Source organism: Sus scrofa, chromosome 8 (assembly GCF_000003025.6).
Source record: "Sus scrofa isolate TJ Tabasco breed Duroc chromosome 8, Sscrofa11.1, whole genome shotgun sequence".
NCBI classification, from domain to species: domain Eukaryota; kingdom Metazoa; phylum Chordata; class Mammalia; order Artiodactyla; family Suidae; genus Sus; species Sus scrofa.
Genome location: NC_010450.4, coordinates 45,678,806 through 45,699,224, shown reverse-complemented (window position 1 = coordinate 45,699,224; position 20,419 = coordinate 45,678,806). Strand labels below are relative to the sequence as shown.

The 20,419-nt window shown below is 34.8% G+C and overlaps 1 protein-coding gene across 2 annotated transcripts in view; it reads left to right on the top strand.

Moving 5' to 3' along the window:
- Positions 1 to 20,419, top strand: part of PDGFC (platelet derived growth factor C) — a 229,725-nt gene that overhangs the window by 109,565 nt on the left and 99,741 nt on the right. Inside the window, exons 2-3 of one of the 2 annotated variants that reach the window (XM_021101286.1) lie at positions 6,175 to 6,235; positions 18,745 to 18,940. In XM_021101286.1, coding sequence (XP_020956945.1) covers positions 6,175 to 6,235; positions 18,745 to 18,940 — 257 coding nt within the window. The remainder of the gene's footprint in view (positions 1 to 6,174; positions 6,236 to 18,744; positions 18,941 to 20,419) is intronic. The other variant, XM_021101285.1, reaches the window with a different exon arrangement.

Here is a 20,419-nt window from a genome sequence, read left to right as displayed (position 1 = left end):
AGAATTTAACACCATTTAACACCAATCGAATTGGTGTTAAAACACCAATCAGTATCTGTCAGATATTCCCATTGCTGGTTGGTAGCTCATTGATAGAGAGATTCTAAAATCAGTCTCTGAAAATAAATGGAAAAAATAATATGCTTCTAAAAGAATCTGAAAAAGAATAGATGTAGTGTGTAGATATATATATATATAAGTCACTTTGTCGTACAGTGGAAATTATCACAACAAAATAAATCAATTATACTTCCATAAAATTAAAAAAAATACGCTTCTAATTTTGTTACATACACGTTTTTCCCTTTGGTGTTTTTGTTCATTTTAAAACATGATTAAGTTGATCTTCTGACAGATGTACTGACTCAACATTTACATTTTCAATGCTGGTGACAGATAACCCTTGAATAGCAATGTTTGCACAGAAATAATTTTCAGAACAATTTGTTTTTGCAGTACTAAAATTTTATTTGACTTTAAAATGACTTATGAAAGAGTTGGTTTCCAGCTCAACAATTAGTGTTACATTAAGATAAAAATATTTCTTGTAAAGTTCCCGAATGCTTCTCTTTCTTTTTAGTAACAAATGTGTGTCTGGTTGTTGCTTGACATTCCTAGTATTTAATATGCTGTCTTTATTGTCACAAAATATTTATTCATGTAATTTCTTCACGTGACATGACTTTGTCAGTGAGTCAAATGGTTTGATATTTTTTTGCTTGAATTTAACTTTCACATTCTTCTTTGACACTTACATAGATACCTAGCACTCCCATCCATTCTTTGTATTTAGGGGTTTATGGTTTTAATTTCAGGATCTCTGTATGATGTAGAAAAAATATTAAAACTAGCTAAAATCACATGCCTGTGAAGAGCAAGAGAGACAAATCACTTGACATATGAACCTTTGAGGTTGTATTGAACATTTTTTCAGTTCTCTAAGTACATGAGTTTCTGCTTTTCTGGAGGTTATTGTGGCTTGTGGGAGAATTGATAGTTATATTTTCTTGAATTGATAAATAGATACACTTGGCCTTGGCTGTGATGTCAACACAGTATCTTTTTGCCACTTTCTAACACCTGGACCATCACCAACCACCACCATCTCTTGAAGCAAAAAGAAACTTTAAAGATAGTGAATAAATTTGTTTAAATTATACTTTAATCTCCTCTTTAGGACTTTTATTGTATTGGACTTCTTGTACTCTATTGTTACATTGTACTTTTTATGGAGAAGGAGTAAATGAAAAATAAAGAAATCATAGTTACTGAATTGTCTTCCACTTCCCACGTACACTCTCCAATGACAGGTACAGAATGGCTGTGTTTCCAGAGCATTACATGAGCCTGAATCCAATGCTGACTTAAAATGTGCTAACTGTACACTCTTTTCCTATAGATTTTCTATACCATACTCGCTAAAGAAAGAACCTGCTTATTATACATTTGTCAAAAAAAAAGTTTTAGTGGTGATTATTGAGTAAAAAATGCAATTATGTATGTAATACTTTAATATACAGTACTGTTACATTTTTAGATGTTAATCTCTTATGAAACAGAAAGTTTAGTGAAAGATTTTAATTATATTTTAATAATTCTTTAGAAACCAAAAAATAGCAACATATGCAGTCCCTGTGTTACTGCTTTTCAACCTGTCTGAAGGGGCTTTTGGGTTGTTAAAAAATAAATACATGTGTGTATACACATAACTGCATCATTTTGTCATGGAGCAGAAATTATCACAGCATTGTAAACCAGCTATACTCCAGTGAAACTTTAAAAAAATGAAAAAATAGATGAAAATTTCTAATGAATCACTATCAATTTGGTCGCAAAAGAACTAGAAGCAAATTAGATATATTTCATGCTCTCTAACCCCCACATGGCTCAGGAGAACTATGGCCCATTTCAAAATATGTGAACTCCTACTACTTCCCACCCCAAGGGCATTGTTTCAGCCACCCCAGAAGGAGGCAGCTTTGTTATCAACTGATGCCAGCATTTTTACTGGGGCCGGGGGCACACTTGACCTTTGTTACCATTTTTAAACTCTGTGCTCATCATGTGTTGATGCAGCTAGAAGTTTTCTCCTTGATACTCCCTCTCAGTATTGCCTTAGGATCATGCATATGAGTGCCTAATAATTTGTAGTCCGCTATTTGTGCTCAATTATTGATAACTGCTCTTTTCTTTTGCACTTGTAAACTATTATAGTAAGTAAATTCTTCTTGTTGAAACACAGGAGTGCAATTAAATTATCTGTAATACTCTTTTATGTATTCATTTCTCTCTGTCTCTCTTTCTCTCTCTATATATATATATCCTCTTTCAGATCCTTTTCCATTATAGGGTATTTTAAAATATTGAATTTAGTTCCCTGTGCTATACAGTAGTTCCTTGTTTATCTGCTTTGTACATAGCAGTGTGCATATGTTAACCCCAAACTCCTAATTATCCCTTCTACCCTCAGACTCCACTATCCCCTTTGGTAACCATAAGTTTGTTTTCTATGTCTGTGAGTCTATTTCTGTTTTTGTATATATTTCTTGATTAAAAAATGTTTTAAATTTCTCCAGAAAAGATCATATTTTTCAGTGAATGTCAAAAAAAAAATCTTAGATTGTTCGAAATTACACCTTTCAGATATATTTTTCCAGAAAATATTTTAAACACTTGTATATGGTTACATTGAAAGTCTGAAAAATTTTTGATATTTACAAAAAATATCTTTATGTAAAAAACTTGCTGTACTACAATATATATGTATTGTGTGTGTATATATAGATATCTTTTTCAATTTATTCCAAAACTCAAATTAGTCTTTCAGAAAGATTTATTTTTCAATCTCATTGCTGGATTGGTTACTCTTTATACTGATGTTATTTTACCAAAATGGTACTGTGTTTGTTTTCCTTTATAATGGGCAAGTTATTTTTAAGGAGAGCGTTCTTAATCTTGATTTCATAGACAAAAGAGTCTGTGGATAGTTTTTAGGGGCTGGATGAATACTCTGCAATTGTGTGGAATTGTATGAAAATTATGAGACTGTATTTAGATATATCATTTTCTGGCTTGAACCTTCATACCTTTCATCAGATTCTCAAAACTTTTGCGAGCCATTGGTTTAAAAGAATTAAAAATGTAGCTCTTGTTATACTTGGCTCCTAAGTTTAACATACTTGAGCAACTCTGAAGCCTACTTTTATAATGGGAGCAATTATAAAGGAACAGAGGATTATAGGCATTGTTTAGTAAATCTCATCAAGGTTTGTTTTTGTCTCTACAACTTCCTACATTATTATATTCTTCTATCCAGACCATCCCTCAACACACTCTTTACTGTAATGTTACTACTGTATTATCCTACCATACCACAATACTTACAGTCAGTTCTAAACATTAGCTTTTACACCTCTCATCTGGCACAGAAAAATGAAAGCATAAAGCTAACTAAAACATTTTGATCCTGGAATTGTGGTGAGAAAGGAAAGCAAGAAAATCTCAAATTTGTCCTTGCTTAGTATACATAGGTGTCTAAAGTCTGACCAAGAGATGGGGATTTTATTTTTAAAACAAATACTTGATGTTTGATTTCAAAAAGGAAAAAAATGTTTCTTCCCTGAATATGATGCTCTTTGGATGAAATCTTGCAGTTGTTTGAAGCTTTATTTTGGAGAGCTCAGTGTTATGGCAACTTAATTCCAAACATGAATTTAGTCTGACTTAATTCCATAGAAACATATCTGATAATATGGCCATGGTGTGCTGGCATCTTTGCATAAAATGTGAGGGGTTTGGGTCGATTCTTCTTACTTAGACCAGTGATATTCAGAAAGCAGAGGTAGGCCAGGAGTCAATCCATGCCATCCTTTTTATCTCCTGAATGTTCTTTGTAAATGTGTTTTGCAGCTGGAATATGGCTTTACTCCTGGGCAGTACAGGTAGTCAACAAATATCTATTATGTTTGTCATGGGTGTGGCACGATGTTATGCTTTGGGCAGACACATTAGTAAAAAAATAATGAAAACAAAGCAATACAAAACCCTAGGCAAAATCCATGATCTTTTGGAGTTTTTTAATTAAATTACGCACAGATACTTTAAAAGCTAAATTAACCAGTAAGGAAGGAACATGCATATGAGACCACATTCAGTGTGAACGAACATCAGTTTTTACATTTACTGTGGCGTCATTTCTCTGTAATTTTTAACCCTAGTGATAAAGTAGCTTTTAAATGATCTATCTTCTCTAAATTAATATGAAATGTTCACTTATTAAAGAATACTACATTCTGGAGTAACGTGTACAGTCAGAAGTAGAATTAATGTCAGGGTTACTATTGCAAGTGATGGAATGGAGCCAGAATCCAGCAATTCAGTAATAACTGGTAAAAATGTCTCCCACTTCACTGATAGTTTTAGAAACACTGCACAAGTAACCCATTAAAAACTGGTTAAACGTAACAAGTTGTTAGGAGTGTTTCTTCTGTTGCCATTGTTGTTTTAACCTATCTGGAAATAAAAGTACTGTAAAAGGAAAAGACAGTACCAAGTTGTGAAAACAAAAAGTTCTACTCAGTGTGCTGAGCTGACTAAGGATGCTACCAGAAAAAATATAAGACACTTAATTCATCACACAGATGTTCAGGTTGAATGATTTCCTGGAGTCATGTGATATAGTTGGAAAGAATAGAATTTAGACCCAAAAGATCTGGATTGAAGGTTGACACTGTCATTTATTATTGGGGTAGCCATGTGTCCAAGTTTTCTGGTGACCATCATGGTTTATGTCTGTTTTCCTGACACAGTGAATAATACTGCCCTTTTTTATTCTGAAAAAATGTGTTGGTTTGGGATAAGAAATTATACAATTTGCTGTGACAACCAACTCTATTTTTATAATAATAATGTTTGCAAAATACATTCTATTTTCAAGGTTATTGTCATAACCAGAAGAAACTTGTATATAAAAAATGTTTTGTAATCTGAAAGTCATATATAAGAACTATAAAGAAGCATATAAATGTTAGTATATTCATTTGAGCAAAATGACTATGGTAACTGTATAAAAGAGAGTAGTAGTTTTATTTTAGTCAATCATTCTTGAACAAATTAGTATTACTCTTGTTTAAGAATGTGCACAATGCCCTATTTTCAACAAGGAAAACAAGGCACAGACCAGGACCACAAGAAATATTGAAACCTAGACTTTACTTGTGATGAGTATAAGGATAGATTCTATTGTAATTAACATTTCAATTAGTTTACTAAACTAAGGGAGGATAATAGAACCAATTTTTGCATAATTTCATCACTATTCAATTCAATTTGAATGTTCCTACAGTGCTTATCATCTTCAAGAAGTAATTACCTGACAATAATTTTATTCTTTTCATACGCCATTCTTAGTAGTCACAAATTGTGATGCTTATCCCTGTGAATTTGGTCTTACGTGAGCAATTTCTCAAAGAAACAAATTTTTATGGGGCTCAACTCCTGAACACTGTCTTATTTCAGATGATCCATTTAATCTCTATAAAATGGTCATAATAGCGCTTTAAAAATGTTTTCCTAAGAAGGTGGTAGAGGACTTTAGTTAATTTGAAACAAAAAACCAAACCAGTTTTTACCAATAGCAAATCAGTTTGTAACAACTACAAAATCCCTTTGTCAGTCGGAATAAGAAACAAATTCTGCCAAAATCTGAGAAGACACTAATGGAGCATTGTGTGGACATGATAGTTTCTGTGACAAATTATTAGGGGAGAATAATTACTATTTCACAGGGTTGTTAAAAATATTGAATGATGTATATGGAAACAACTGGTCAGTAACCTTCAATTTTGAGTAGCTAATCAATCAGTATTAGATGAGTAAATGACAAATCTGGAAAGAATGAAGCATCAAGGGAATCTATCTTACAAAATAATGCTCTTTCTTTGATTTTTTTCTATGCCAGCCAAGACCCACTCCCTAATAGATTGGTAGATAAATGACCATGAATAAAAAGTTCATTTGACTGACCCAGATAATAAGTATTACGAGCTTTATGTGTCTTTCCCATCCTTCAAATTATTTTTACTTCCACCATCTGAAGTTGAAGATGCTGAACCCTCTAGATTAGGATTTGAGGTCACCAAAAGACTCAATTTTACTATCTCCATCTACTGGCAGGGAGGAACTATACCCAAGCATCTGGACTGGCATAGAAAAGAGGAGAAAGAACATTTAAAAGGTAAGCCAAACATATATTTTTATCTACTCTACATTTTTAAACTTTTCTTATTCACTCTGAACGTCATCTTCTGTGATGAAGGGATATGCAATGAACACTATTAAAGAAGAGGATTTTTTTTAGGTGGAACACCATTCTTACTTGATTCTTCAGCATGAGCAAGTGTAGATCCATCAACATAAGCAAGTGGGAATCTTTCTGTGCTTGTACTTCTAAATTTCTAACCAGTTGTCCCAATGCTTCAGTGCAGTTTTCATATTTCCCATAATCTCCACATGGAGGTGTGCTTACTGAAATGCCTCAGTACTCATTTCTGCATTCTCTGATATGTTAAAGATGATTTCCCATGGCATATTATCTTGACTATTATGGTGTAGAGGAAATAGTATATTTCAAAAAGTATAATTGATTATTCTGGTGTGTCTTAGACTTTTTCCCATCCTTCCATCCTTCATTTATACATAGTTTCTTTGGCAGAAACTACTGAATAAAAGCTTCATATTAATTAATGAACAAAACCCTTTAATAGATATTTGTATCAGTTTTTTAAATTTTGCTTCCCCATCATAAATCTTTTTGTTTGGGTTGACTTTTAACAGGATTACAACATCACAATCAAACTTGGCAGTCTGACAACTGATATAAAAATAAATATTTTGACCGTTTGTGTGGTTGTGCAGGAATAGATCTCTGGAAATTTAAGTCACATGCTTTAAATGGTTAGGATAACTGTGCTTAAGACTTCTGTTATGCATATCTTTCTTTAAAAACCCTGATCTCAACTTGAGCGTAAGAGTAATAGTCACACATCAAGATAATTAGGATTATGATAGTTGCTATAATTAAAGTATAATTGGTACTTTTTCTCCTGTTAGTTTTCTCCTGCTTCCCCTCACTCTCTGGGCATTTGTTTCCATATCTCTGTTCTATTTCTTTGGGCGATGTTCCATTCTGTTGCTTTTGGAAGAGGAATGGATACATCAAAACTTGGTTTCATGGGCAAGTTTTCAAGGAAATGCTCTGTTCAGACAGGTCTCTTCATTTGCTGGGAAGTTGCAAATGCAGATGGTCCATTTGCTGGCTGGGGGATTATACTCACATAAACAGTGCAAATACCATAAAGAAGAATTCTTAAATCTTTTAGCAGCATCTGACAGTGTCCAGTCTGACAGACGTATCCTTGAAGTCTTCCCTGAGATCAGAAGATAGGGAAGTAGGTATTTTCGAGTGTTGTTGAAAGAACTAGTGGTGATGACAAGTTAGAGAATCATCTCTCTTCACAAATGAAACTTTGTAAAGTCCAATTCAGTCCCTGCTTTGAATTTTTATGGAAAATTCAAAATATGCATCTTCCTCAATCTATCCCATCCTCTGTTTTAGCTCCTCTTTTTAGACCACTTGCCACTGGATCTTTAGTTTGATGTTAAAACTATAGCCAGGGAGTTCCTGTTGTGGCTCAGTGAGTTAAGAAATCAACATAGTGTCAGTAAGGATGCAGGTTCGATCCCTGGCCTTGCTCAGTGGATTAAGGATCTGGTGTTGCCACAAGCTGCAGTGTAGGTTGCAGATGCCACTTGGATCTGGAATTGCTGTGGCTGTAGCATAAGCCTGCAGCTGTAGCTCCTTTTCGAGTCCTAGCCTGGGAACCTCCATATGCCACAGATGTGGCCATAACATAAAATGCAAGGAAAAAATATTGTCAGAAAGCTAGCTGTTGCTGAAGAATTCTGCTAATGCTTACATGATTATATTCCATCCTGTTATCAACATCTTCAAGTTGATTTTACTCTTTTATGCTAGACCAACCAGATGATAAAGTAACATAACCTGAGATGAAATAGATGGACATGATTAGGTATCTCATGGACATTATTAAAAATGCCTTTGCTTTAGAGTCCCTCATGGCCTAACATTTAAGGATCCAGCGTTGTCACCGCTGTGGCTCAGGTCCCAGTTGTGGCACGGATTCATTCCATCCCTGGCCTGGGAACTTCCACATGGTGTGGGCATGGCCAAAAAAAATGTCTTTGCTTTGACCAATAAAATTTAAGTAATCTATCTTCCCAATAAAATGATGGTTTATTATAAATTGGTGACTTTCACCACTTTGAAAGTTTCACATTTATATTTTAACATCATTTTAAGTTTGACAACAGTTGTTGACAGTGGAGGGTGGGGTGAGCAGGGGATGTTTTCCATCAGGGCAGAATGGTGAAATTATTCATGAGTGTGAGTTTGTGTAAATGTATCCTGTGAAGGGGGTCATGTCCAGTGTAATTTCTCTTCATTTATTCCTGCTGTCTTGCTGTGGAATGACTACTGAACCCATGGATCTTGCCACAGATATAACTTGTACATTTCAAATATTGCTTATGGAAATGAAAAAAAACTTTATCAGTTACTGACAGCATTTAATTAATAACATTGAAAACATACGATAAGAGGACACGATTTCTATAGAAAGGACCAAATGTATTATTTTTCCTATTCGTGGACATCATCCACTAGAATCTCATAGGCTCATCATGTGCAAATTTATATTTTCACCTCTGAACATAAAATACTAACTATAAGGAAGCAGTAAAGTCTCATTTTTTCAGCATTAATGATTGCTGAATATATTAAGACTGAAATAGACTCCTGTTTTATTGTTTCTGAGGCATCATTTATTTTGCCTAATGCGGAGCTTAGCCTAAGAGGGAATTTTAAATATATTTTAAATATTCACTACAGTCATCAACCAATGGCCTTATTTGCATTTTTTGGAACGAAGAAGTTTGTATTGATTACCTTTTCATTATTATTTTCCTTGATGAATTTTAAACATCTTCCCATCAAACGGTCACTCCTGTATCTAGACAGTAGATACAGAGAAGTAGGTTGCTGCTTTCCACATTTGAAATTGATGAAACTTGCAAATTATACATCCAGTGCAGAAAGAATATTGACTGATGTTGAGTCTCCAAACAGTTGAGATTCTTTATTGAACATATTTTTTCTTAAATAAGCATATTTGTCTGTTTAGAGGTTAAATCATATGAATTCTTGCTTCATCATGTGAGCTAGTTTTTATCGTAATATTTCATGTGAATGAATTCTGCTGCTTAAAATATTTCAGATCTTCTACAATTTAATATAAACCTTCAACACTGCATAATATTTGTAATTCAACAAGAGAGTTGATTAAATACTGAAAAAATGAAATCAGTAGTGAATCTTTAAAGTGAACATTTCTTTTGTAAAGTGAAATACTCATTTATCTCTGTTCTGCATTGTGGTTTTTGGCCTCCCTGTGGTGTGTAAAGTCATGCACAACATAATGCAGAATAAAAAATAATTGCATTGCCTAAACATGTTTCACTGTAGTGGTGTGTCTAATGTGTGGATATACAATTATAGTCATTACTAATTAATGTACAGTAAAGGCTTCAAGAAGATTCTATGTTTATATACATTTGGCTGTTTATCCTAAAGCATAGTAGGTAAGAAGATTGTTGCCGGTTTGTCTTCCATAATTGAGCTTTCATTTAAAAATGCTATACCCTATTGTATAAAGCCAAAAAGGGCTATATTTTCTATTACCTGAAGGCTAAAATACCATGCTGTCAAGTCATTACCATTTCTCTATTTCATGCCTCAATACCAGAAGAATTTTATAGATCTTCCTTGCTGTGTCCTTTCTAATGCCAGCACAGATATTTTTGAGCATGAAAAAGGAATAGTATGATAATCACACTGTGATAACGAGCCTGAACCATGGCCACTCCGGGCAGACCCAAACATGTTCACTAGATAATGATTTTGGTTGCGTGTATAAAAATCTTGCCTCGAATTGGCTTAAAACATAAAAGTGATTTATTTAGTCACGTACCTGAGAAGCCCAGAGATGGGCTGAATTTATCGTTTTAAGCTGGGTTCTGGCACCACTTTGCTGTACTGCTGTGTGTCTGGCTACTTCTGTGAACTGACTTCTCCATCAGACTAGATTCTGATGTGACAGTTTATTGGCTATGGCAATTCTGGATCTTAACTTCTGCACGCAACATGGGATAATCCCCAACTGTTGAAGGGGAAAAAAAAAAAAAGCAGCCATTGGATTCACTCTGACTGGCTCATTAGAGCCCTTCATGCAGTAAGGGAAATGGACTTAATTTTCCAGGCATACTTCTGGATGTGTTGGGCAGGGGGTGGTGTGTGTGTGTGGAATGTTAATCCAGAGCTGCTTCACAGGGGTGGGGGTGGGGCGGGAGGCTAGGGAGATGCTCCCAGTGTAAACTTGCCCTCATTGCAGGTGGGGGTTTGCTATGAACGCCCAGAACATGGGCCCTCCTTTCTTACCATCCCTCATAGTTAGGAGGCCAACAGCTGAATTATTTTACTTCTTCTTAGACACAAAATAATTCAAACCTTTTTAAAAACATAGTGTCAGGTCAAAGAAATGGCCTAATTTCTGCCACATTATTCTTTTTCCTCCTTCAATCAACCTGTAGAAGGGAATCAGAAATTTGTAATCACTGCCAAGAAATGACTGTTTCTTGCTTAATTGGTTTGATCTTTGTGAAGTTGGATTCCTTATACATATTGACCAATTCTACCTTGACTTCCATAGCAATCTCTTATTCACTAACATCAAGAAAAACTTGATAGCTGATCATAAATTCTTTTTCTCATTGTATTTGAATTAGACAGAATATTGATGGACAAAGTTTCTCCTTCATGTACATACTGATTTGTAATTATCAAGGTAGTTAATTTAAAAGTATCATTTCATTTGAACTTTAAAACAGCCTCTGATTATCTCTAATTTATAAGAAATAAACCCTGATATCAACTGTCTTGCCTAAAATGACTGATTCATATTTCAGAGTTAAGATAAACAAGGACAATATTTGTGGCATTTTTCAGTGTGGTGAAATTATAGAACATATTTTACATAAAAAGAAGTTGACATGTTAAGAAAATGGTGAATCTCAGTAATGAGTAATCCAATACCTGTCACCTTCAGCTGATATATACATGTAGGTAATAGTAGATGAACTTTGAGTAAAATAACAATATGAATTAAGGGACTTTAATTGGGGAAGGATATACATTGTAAAAACTGATTCATAAATATACGTGTGTGTGTGTATATATATATGTCTTTGGATGCTTAGGAATGAAGGATGAATTATTGAAATAATATGTGAAAATATTTTTTTGCCATATTCTGGAAATCAAGTTTCCTTACACTAACAATATGTAGTAGGTAATGCCGTATGCCAGGCACAAAGCTATTTACTAGTTACGGACTTCAAAAATAGTTTTGGCCTGGAAGGTTTTCTGCCTCACTAGAAGTTCATAGTGTGGTAGGGAAGAAAGAAAGTTTAGTCCACACATGATGATGGAAATATGCAGTGCTACATAGAGAACAGACTTGTGCTTGCCAAGGGGGAGGGGAGATGGGGAGAACAGAACTGGGAGTTTGAGGTTAGCAGATGCAAACTATTCTATATAGAATGCATAAACAACAAGGTCCTACTGCATAGCACAGGGAATTATATTCAACATCTTGTGATAAATCACAATGGAGAAGAATATGAAGAAGAATGCATATGTGTATAACTAATCAATTTTCTGTACAGCAGAAACTGACATAATATTGCAAATCATCAATTCTTGAAAGAAATAAATTTTAAAAATATTCAGTTCTAAAGGAATGTACAAAGGAAATCAAGGATTACATTCCAAAAATGGTAACATCCAAAGTGGGTTTTGATAGTTCAATATATAGGTTACTAGTATACCTAGTCTAGAAATGATACTAGAGTCCTAGAGGTTGTCACATTAAGAGGACAGGGCTTTATTTTGTTCCTAATGTCATAAGCCTATTAAGTTTCATACAGTGCATGAAACATAATAGGTTCTCAGTATATGATTTTTGACTCTTCATTCTTTTGAGGAATAAAATGATTGTCTCCTGGAATAAATTCAAGAATCTCAGTGGGCGTATTTTCAATAATTTTATTTGTTTTTATGGCTTACTTTAATAGAACAATCTCTTGTTTTTTCTTAGTGAACATTTTTCCTTCTAATTTATAAACAGTTTGAGGTAGACAACCCTAACTTTTTGTATTGTCTTTATTTTATTTTGCTACTGATTTAAATGTATGGGAAATGATAGATTGAGCCAACAATAAACCATAAAAATAGAGTCTGAGTTTTCTCTAGCATGTTATTGTACTTTTGTATTAAAAGTCTGAATTTAGCTGTTCCCGTTGTGGCTCAACAGGGATTCCACATTGCTGCAAACTGTGGTGTAGGTTACAGATCCTGTGTTACCATGGCTGTGGCATAAGCCTGCAGCTGAAGCTCTCATTCAACTCCTAGCCCAGGAGCTTCCATTTGCCACAGGTGTGGCAGTAAAAAGAAAAAGAAAAAAAAAAAGTCTGAATTTAAAATATTAGGCACAAAACTGGTGTACTTCTATATAGTTTGGAATTTATGGGGAGATTTGTTTGCACAGCAGAGTTCAAGTATACCTTCTCTCTACAGAATCAAATATTATTAGGCACAGTTACTCTGGATTTTCTGGGCAAAAAGGTACCAATTTATGGAGCCAGTGAAACTAGTCATATATACATGTGAATGTATGTATGTGTGTGCGTGTGTGTGTGTGTGTGTATAAAATGACTTTAACCACATTTCTGTTAAAAGCGAGATTTGAGACTGAAAATGGAAATAGCCATGTAAAAAACTAGCAAGATTAAGGTGAAGGTTTATCACAGGCCAAAAAAAAAAAAAAAAAGAAAAACCAACTAAAATGATACTAAGCAGAGCAAAGCACAGATAAAAGCAGTAAATAATGTATATGTGTCAAGGGAGGACTTGGAAATCCATGCAAATGACTATTGCAGAAATATCTTTTCTAACACAGTTTGCAGATAAAGTACATGTGGAAGAAAAATCTCTTAAGACAGCTGTGAAATCTACCCATTTATGGGTAACTCATACTTATGGCCTTGGCTGTGCGAAGAACAGAATTCTTCAGAACTCTAAAACTAAACCAAGATTGTCTTTTTACCTTATTCTTAATTCTGCAGGTCTTTTCTGCTATTGTCAACTTAAAACATTGGCATAGAGAAGAACATGGATGATTTTTCTTTCTTTTTGAATTATATCTTGTCCAGAAATTTCTTTTTTCATGTTATCTTTTTAAACAATATGGTTTTTCCAAGTATTAAAATATTTATTACTTTCTATGATTCTCTTATTCCTACCCTCTTTCATTTATAATAAATATATCTTTAAAGGGACTAACAGTATGAAATGCATGGCAAATATTATGAAGTTGCCTTGATTTTCATGTGAACTTATTGAATACATACCAAAGTGCAACGACTCTTTCTAACTGAATTGTATGAATACATATATAGTCAACAATTTTATAATATTTAATTATTAATCTCTTTTCCTTTTCTATTTTTATTTCATATCAGCTTTTAATACTCTGACCGAGTTCCCGTCATGGCTCAGTGGTTAACAAACCTGACTAGCATCCATGGGGATGGGGGTTCGATCCCTGGCCTTGTTCAGTGGGTTAAGGATCCGGCGTTGCCATGAGCTGTGGTGTAGGTCACAGGTATGGCTCAGATCTGTTGTTGCTGTGGCTGTGGTGTAGGCTGGCGGCTACAGCTCCAATTGGACCCCTAGCCTGGGAACCTCCATATGCTTCGGATGGGGCCCTACAAGACCAAAAAGAAAAAAAAAAAAAAAAAAAAAAGAGTTTTTTGGGAGTTCCCATCGTGGCGCAGTGGTTAACGAATCCGACTAGGAACCATGAGGTTGTGGGTTCAGATCCCTGCCCTTGCTCAGTGGGTTAACGATCCGGCGTTGCCCTGAGCTGTGGTGTAGGTTGCAGACGCGGCTCGGATCCCGCGTTGCTGTGGCTCTGGCGTAGGCCGGAGGCTACAGCTCCGATTCGACCCCCAGCCTGGGAACCTCCATATGCCGCGGGAGTGGCCCAAGAAATGGCAAACACACACACACACACACACACACACACACACACACACACACACACACACACACACACACACACACACACACACACACAATACTCTGACCTTTAAAGATGTTGGGCAGGATAATATGTAATGATGTATCATTTTTAAAATTTCATGTTCATATGTTTTCATTTTTCATGCTAACCTTGTTACCTAGATGAAAAAGATTTAATTTTGTTTAGGATACATTGCAAAGAGCATGTTGTAAGTACTTTAATGATTTGGCTACAAACATTTGTTTTATTTCATTGGTATTTATTTGAATATACCATCTTTTGGACATAGGGAAAGCAAATATTCAATAAAGTAGTCACAAAATATGTACTTGTCTCTACCCTAAAATCCTAGTAAAGTTATATGTTTGGAAAGATGATTTTTTTAAACAACCGAAGTATAAATGAAGAGTCTTAATTTGGTAGGTTCTAATGTTTGTTGCTTCTTCTTCTTTTTGATTATAGGCCTAGTGGTTTGAAATTTACATGAAACTTTGACAGTCATGTGCAAATCCTAGGTATTTGGTGGCAAACCTCACTGCGTTCTGAGATGATTTTGGGGAGCAGCAATTTAACTTAAAAGGAAATTTACAATTCTTTTACTATAAATAAGGCTTCAATTTTCAGTCTTTAAATTATGTTGAATTATAACTGAATGGAATTGTGAAGGGAAAAAAAGATGTAAATATAATTTAGGTATTTACATTCTAGCCATGAGCTTTTTTGAGTCCATATACAAAAATAGAATTCAGATCTTTTCGTAGCCATGTACTTTTTTAGATTGCACATGAAAGCAGAGAAACACTGCTATATTTGTAAAGAGTGCCTTGGATGATGTAAGGCACTCTCTCTCCCTCTCTCTCTCTCTTTTTTTTTTTTTGAGACAGAGTGGGGCAAATAATAAATTTTAATAAATCTGATTGGAAAAATTTAATGCATTAAAAAAAATAATAGTTGCCAAAAGGAGAAGGACTTGATATAAACTACTGTTCTAAAACACCTCTGAAATAGGTAGATTATTGTATTAACATTTAGAGAATGGGGAAATATCTCATTTTTTTAAAAAAATCTTTGAAAACAAACATTAATGTTAATAGTAGATTAACATCATTTTCTTAAAACATTTGTCAGTATAGAGGAGAATTCTAATTTTTTTTTTTTTTTTTTTTTTTGCTTTTTAGGGCCACACCGGTGGCACATGGAAGTTCCCAGGCTAGGGGTAGAATCAGAGCTACAGCTGCCAGTCTACACCACAGCCACAGCAAATGGAATCTGAGCCGTGTCTGCAACCTATACCATCTGGCAACGCCAGATCCCAGACCCACTGAGCGAGGCCAGGGGTTGAATGCCCATACTCATGGATATTAGTCAGATTTGTTTCCACTGCGCTACAATGGGAACTCCCAGTATAGAAGAGAATGCTATAAAGTTAGAATGATCTAACTTTACATCATTCTGTGTCCATAGAAGGTGTACAGGTGGTAAATTGTGTGCATAGGAGAGGTATCAATTATTTAATATATGTTAATTAGCTAATAGCCATATTAAACATTAGCATCTAATAAGAAGAAACATGCTTTTGTGCAGGGTATAATTATGATTATAAAAAATAATTAAATTATTTAACTTAAAAAATCCCATGGCACTTAAAGCACTTACTAATATGATGATATATCCCCCTAATATGCATGGAAAATATTCAATAGAAATTCTGTTTGTCTTTATCTCATCTTCCTAATCATGTTATACAACATAAAATCATACTAACCAGACTCATTGTTGAAACAGCCACCTGTAAGAGAACAAAAAAGTTGCTTTAAAAATCCTAACTACAGGGAGTTCCCGTCGTGGCGCAGTGGTTAACGAATCTGACTAGGAACCATGAGGTTGCGGGTTCGGTCCCTGCCCTTGCTCAGTGGGTTAAGGATCCGGCATTGCCGTGAGCTGTGGTGTAGGTTGCAGACACAGCTCGGATCCCGCGTTGCCAGTGGCTACAGCTCCGATTAGACCCCTAGCCTGGGAACCTCCATATGCCGCGGGAGCGGCGCAAAGAAATAGCAAAAAGACAAAAAGACAAAAAAAAAAAAAAAATCCTTAACTACAGCTTGTTCAAATTATTTTGGGGTGTTTTAACAATAAAATAGGTATTCTTTAACCCTAATTATATTCTCACTAATATATGATGCTTGACATTGTCTTTTGAATTCAAGAAGCTTCTTAGAGCAAAGTATTCTTACATTGTATATGTATTTGGAGGAAAAATGATACTAAGTGCAAAGTTGCTACACTTAACGGTAATTACTGTTCAAGAATGGGGGACGAAAGAAATCCTCGCATTCCAAATAGCTTTGTGCACAATAGCAGATGTGTTCCTCAGCTAATGTTATGTAAGAAATCACCATAAATCAGCAGTTTAAAACACCCTCTGTTTGCTCTCAGCATTGGAGCTCAGAAGTCCAGACAGGGGATCACTGAGCTTTTTTGCTGACTTTTCCCAAGACTAAAATCAAGGTATGGACCAGCTTTGATTCCTTTCTGGAGGCCATGGAAGAGTCTGCCTCTGATTCATTGAGGTCTCTAGAGGCTCAGGATGGAGTCCCCCTCACTTCTTGCTAGGGCTCCTCCTCCCCCATCATGGTCACCTGACCACCTCCCTTTTCAAGGCCAGGGACACAAAATTCCCTCCTGCTGAGTCTCCCTCATGCCTTGAATTTCTGAGTCTAGGAACGGCAGTTTCTGTGGAGGATAGGCCCCTCCTATAATCTATCTTTAGATTAACTCAAAGCTAAGGAACCTAATTCTGGAAGTAATACCCCATCCTTTTCAAAGCTTCCACCCATTCAAGGCAGGGACTCATACAAGCCCAAGGGACACTAGTGTCACCTGAGAGTGCCTTCCAGAGCAGGAAGTGAGGTCATTGGTGTGAAGTCATCAAATAGAGTTCAAAGTTGAGTAGGGAAATGGGGCGTGAGGGAACTGGTTGGTTAAAAAGGAATTAGGATTAATTCACACAACTACGTATAAAATAAACAATAACAGAACTACTGTATAGCACAAGGAACTCTACTCAGTATCTTGAAATAACCTATAATGAAAGAGAATCTGAAAAAGAATATATATATATTTTTACTGAATCACTTCATTGTATACCTGAAACTAACACGAACTTGTGAATCAACTATAATTCATATAAAAGAAGGGGGTGGGAATTAGCATATGCAAGTGAAAGAACTGAAGAAGAAAAGGCAGAAAACTATAATGGAAAGAAAAAAGAGAGAAAAAAATGTAGTTTAGCATAAAATGTCATATGATTTCATAGGCCTTAGACAACTCTGCACAATTTGATGGGCCATTTCTATAAGGAATAGGGTGAGAAGTTGTTGTATTTCCACAAGTAGCTCTGCATAGACTGGATGCTGGGAGAAGGGCAAATAAAGGAAAGAATGCTTATAAAGTGATAATATTCTTCTCTCTGTATAATACTACAAGTACAGTGTTTAGTCTTGAGAAATGTATCTCTAAATCATGAAAACCAATGAGGTATTGGTAGTTTAAAATCATGAACCTCATATTAAGAGTATGTAGAAGTTAAACACTTTTTTTGTGACAGGTATTGTGCCACACATGTTATACTTCATGTGTTCATGGTACAGTTTAGGACTTTTAAATTGTTTTAGAAATTGAATAAACAGTTGTTTAATAATTTTTTTTTAAATGGGGATTTAGCATACTTCGATGGATTGGATTTTCATGGCCTGAAAGAATGTAATCTTACTTAGATTTTCTTTGTGTTGTAGATAAACAGCTGTTCATTTCCCAAGTATCAACTATGTGTTTCCTCTCTTTATCAACTCCCAAGTGGGCTGATATAAGAACACTTTTGTCTCTACACTACTATGTATAAAAGAGATAAACAACAAGGACCTACTATACTGTATAGCATAGGGAGCTATATTCAGTATCTTGTGATAACCTCTAGTGGGAAAGAATCTGAAAACAATACACACAAAAACACAACTGAATCACTTTGCTGTACACCTGAAACATTGTCATCTTGTTTTTCAATTTTATAAACAAAAACACTTCTGTCTCAGCAATACCAGTTTACCCTTCCCTTCTTCCCTCCCCACAATATAATCATATTATTCACAACATATTTCAGCATTTCCCAATGTAAAAGATTTCACCCCTTAGAAATTTAAAATTTATGTTAGTCTTTTAAAGTCACTGAATTTCTTATAATTTCGTATCTTCATAGATTGCTGATAATTCTCTTGCAACAAGAAATTGACACCATTATTTGACCTCACTTTTTTCAAGGTCATTTAAGAGTTGGGATCATTTAGTAATGACAGTTCATATGAAACTTTGGACTCGTATTATATACCTTTTTTCAGAAGTTATTTTGAAACCAATCATTTTTGAACTGTGTGTGCTAAATGTGTGTCTATGCCTATGTTTTTGATTTCAGGAGTACAAGATCCCCAGCATGAGAGAATTATTACTGTGTCTACTAATGGAAGTATTCACAGCCCGAGGTTTCCTCATACTTATCCAAGAAATATGGTCTTGGTATGGAAATTAGTAGCAGTGGAGGAAAACGTATGGATACAGCTCACATTTGATGAGAGATTTGGGCTGGAAGATCCAGAAGATGACATATGCAAGTAAGTTATCATACTTGAAATTCCAATAGAGCAACAACTGTTACAATCTTTCAAGTTGCTTTCTTTTGATGATGTGCTTTTAAAATAGCGTCTTTTGTTCTCTTATGTTTTTCTGATAATCCAAGAAATGTATAACCTTATTTAAGCTATGTTTCTATTTCTGAGAATAATTTGGAGTCATTTATCGTTTAAAAAAAATACATGTAGAGTCAAACAATTTATAAAATAAGGAATAGAGAATAAAATGTTAAGCGAAGGAATGTAGTTGTATCAGAGTTACTGTTAGTGTAAAAAAATTTTATAGTTGAGCTTCCTCATAGCCAAATCAATAAAATAAATAGTAAGCTATTAAAAGAAAAATCAGTATCCATGTATATGTATTACCATAGTATTCAGTATCCATAGGGACATACATAGATACATTTACACACACAGAACTAAGAAGTTTGAATATTTTATCCCAAGGAAGAAATACAGTTTGAAAGCAGAATTTGAAATTTAGGTTAACATTAAAGCTGACCAGGTAGAAATTTATCATAATTCTTTTAGAAGCTTTCATGAACCAAAGACAGCTGGAGTATTTCATCCACGCAAAAGACCACCTACCGTATGTCATACAAATATTACTCTTTAAATCCTATGTGAATACACTTGTCAAGGTTGGGTGGTCTTATGGAAGATTTTTCACTTCAGTGGCATTTGTATATCATGAAAATATTTTACTTGAGTTTCTTTGTGGGGTTCTTTATTTTCTCTTTGATATACAAGTTAAAAGAGAATTTTTGCTTTATGGTATATTACAGATAAATATTGCAATCCAGATGAAATAAACTTTATACTTGCTGTCATCACAATTTGTATCTTTAACATTTATATATAGTTACTTTTTTTTCAATTTCTCCTTTCTGTGACTATGCATTTTAGGTTATTTTCTTTACATCTATAATCTTAGACTTTGAAAACTAGAAGTTATCCCAGCTATTTTTAGAGATGGTGTTGTTCACCCTTCATTTTATGGATAAGGAAACAGGCCAGAGAAATAAAGTAGATGCCATAGTTCTCATTCATATCTTATAACTCAACACATGCTAAAAGCCATTTTCCTAACACTTGCATAAAAGGTTTTTCACCATCCTGTACTGTACTCCTTGCCTTCTTTTCACATGGAGGATTACATAATGTGGTAAATATTGCAAAGGGTTTAAGATTTTGCTTTTTTTGCAACGTAGCACGTTAGCCTCCCACAGTTTCATAGATGCTGAGTGCAGACAACATGCTCCCAGGTCAGAGACAAAAGACTCATGACAGCAATGGCTACAGCCAGAGTTCCCCTCCTACCAGGGAGGTCCACTTGACACCTGCATTCCTGATGGGTTCTGTGACTAGAGAGGCAGCATTATAGGTGTATGTGTGTAAATCTGTGATGCATATTAGTAGTTAGATCATAAAACAGAAATCATCATGCAAAATGTCTCACCT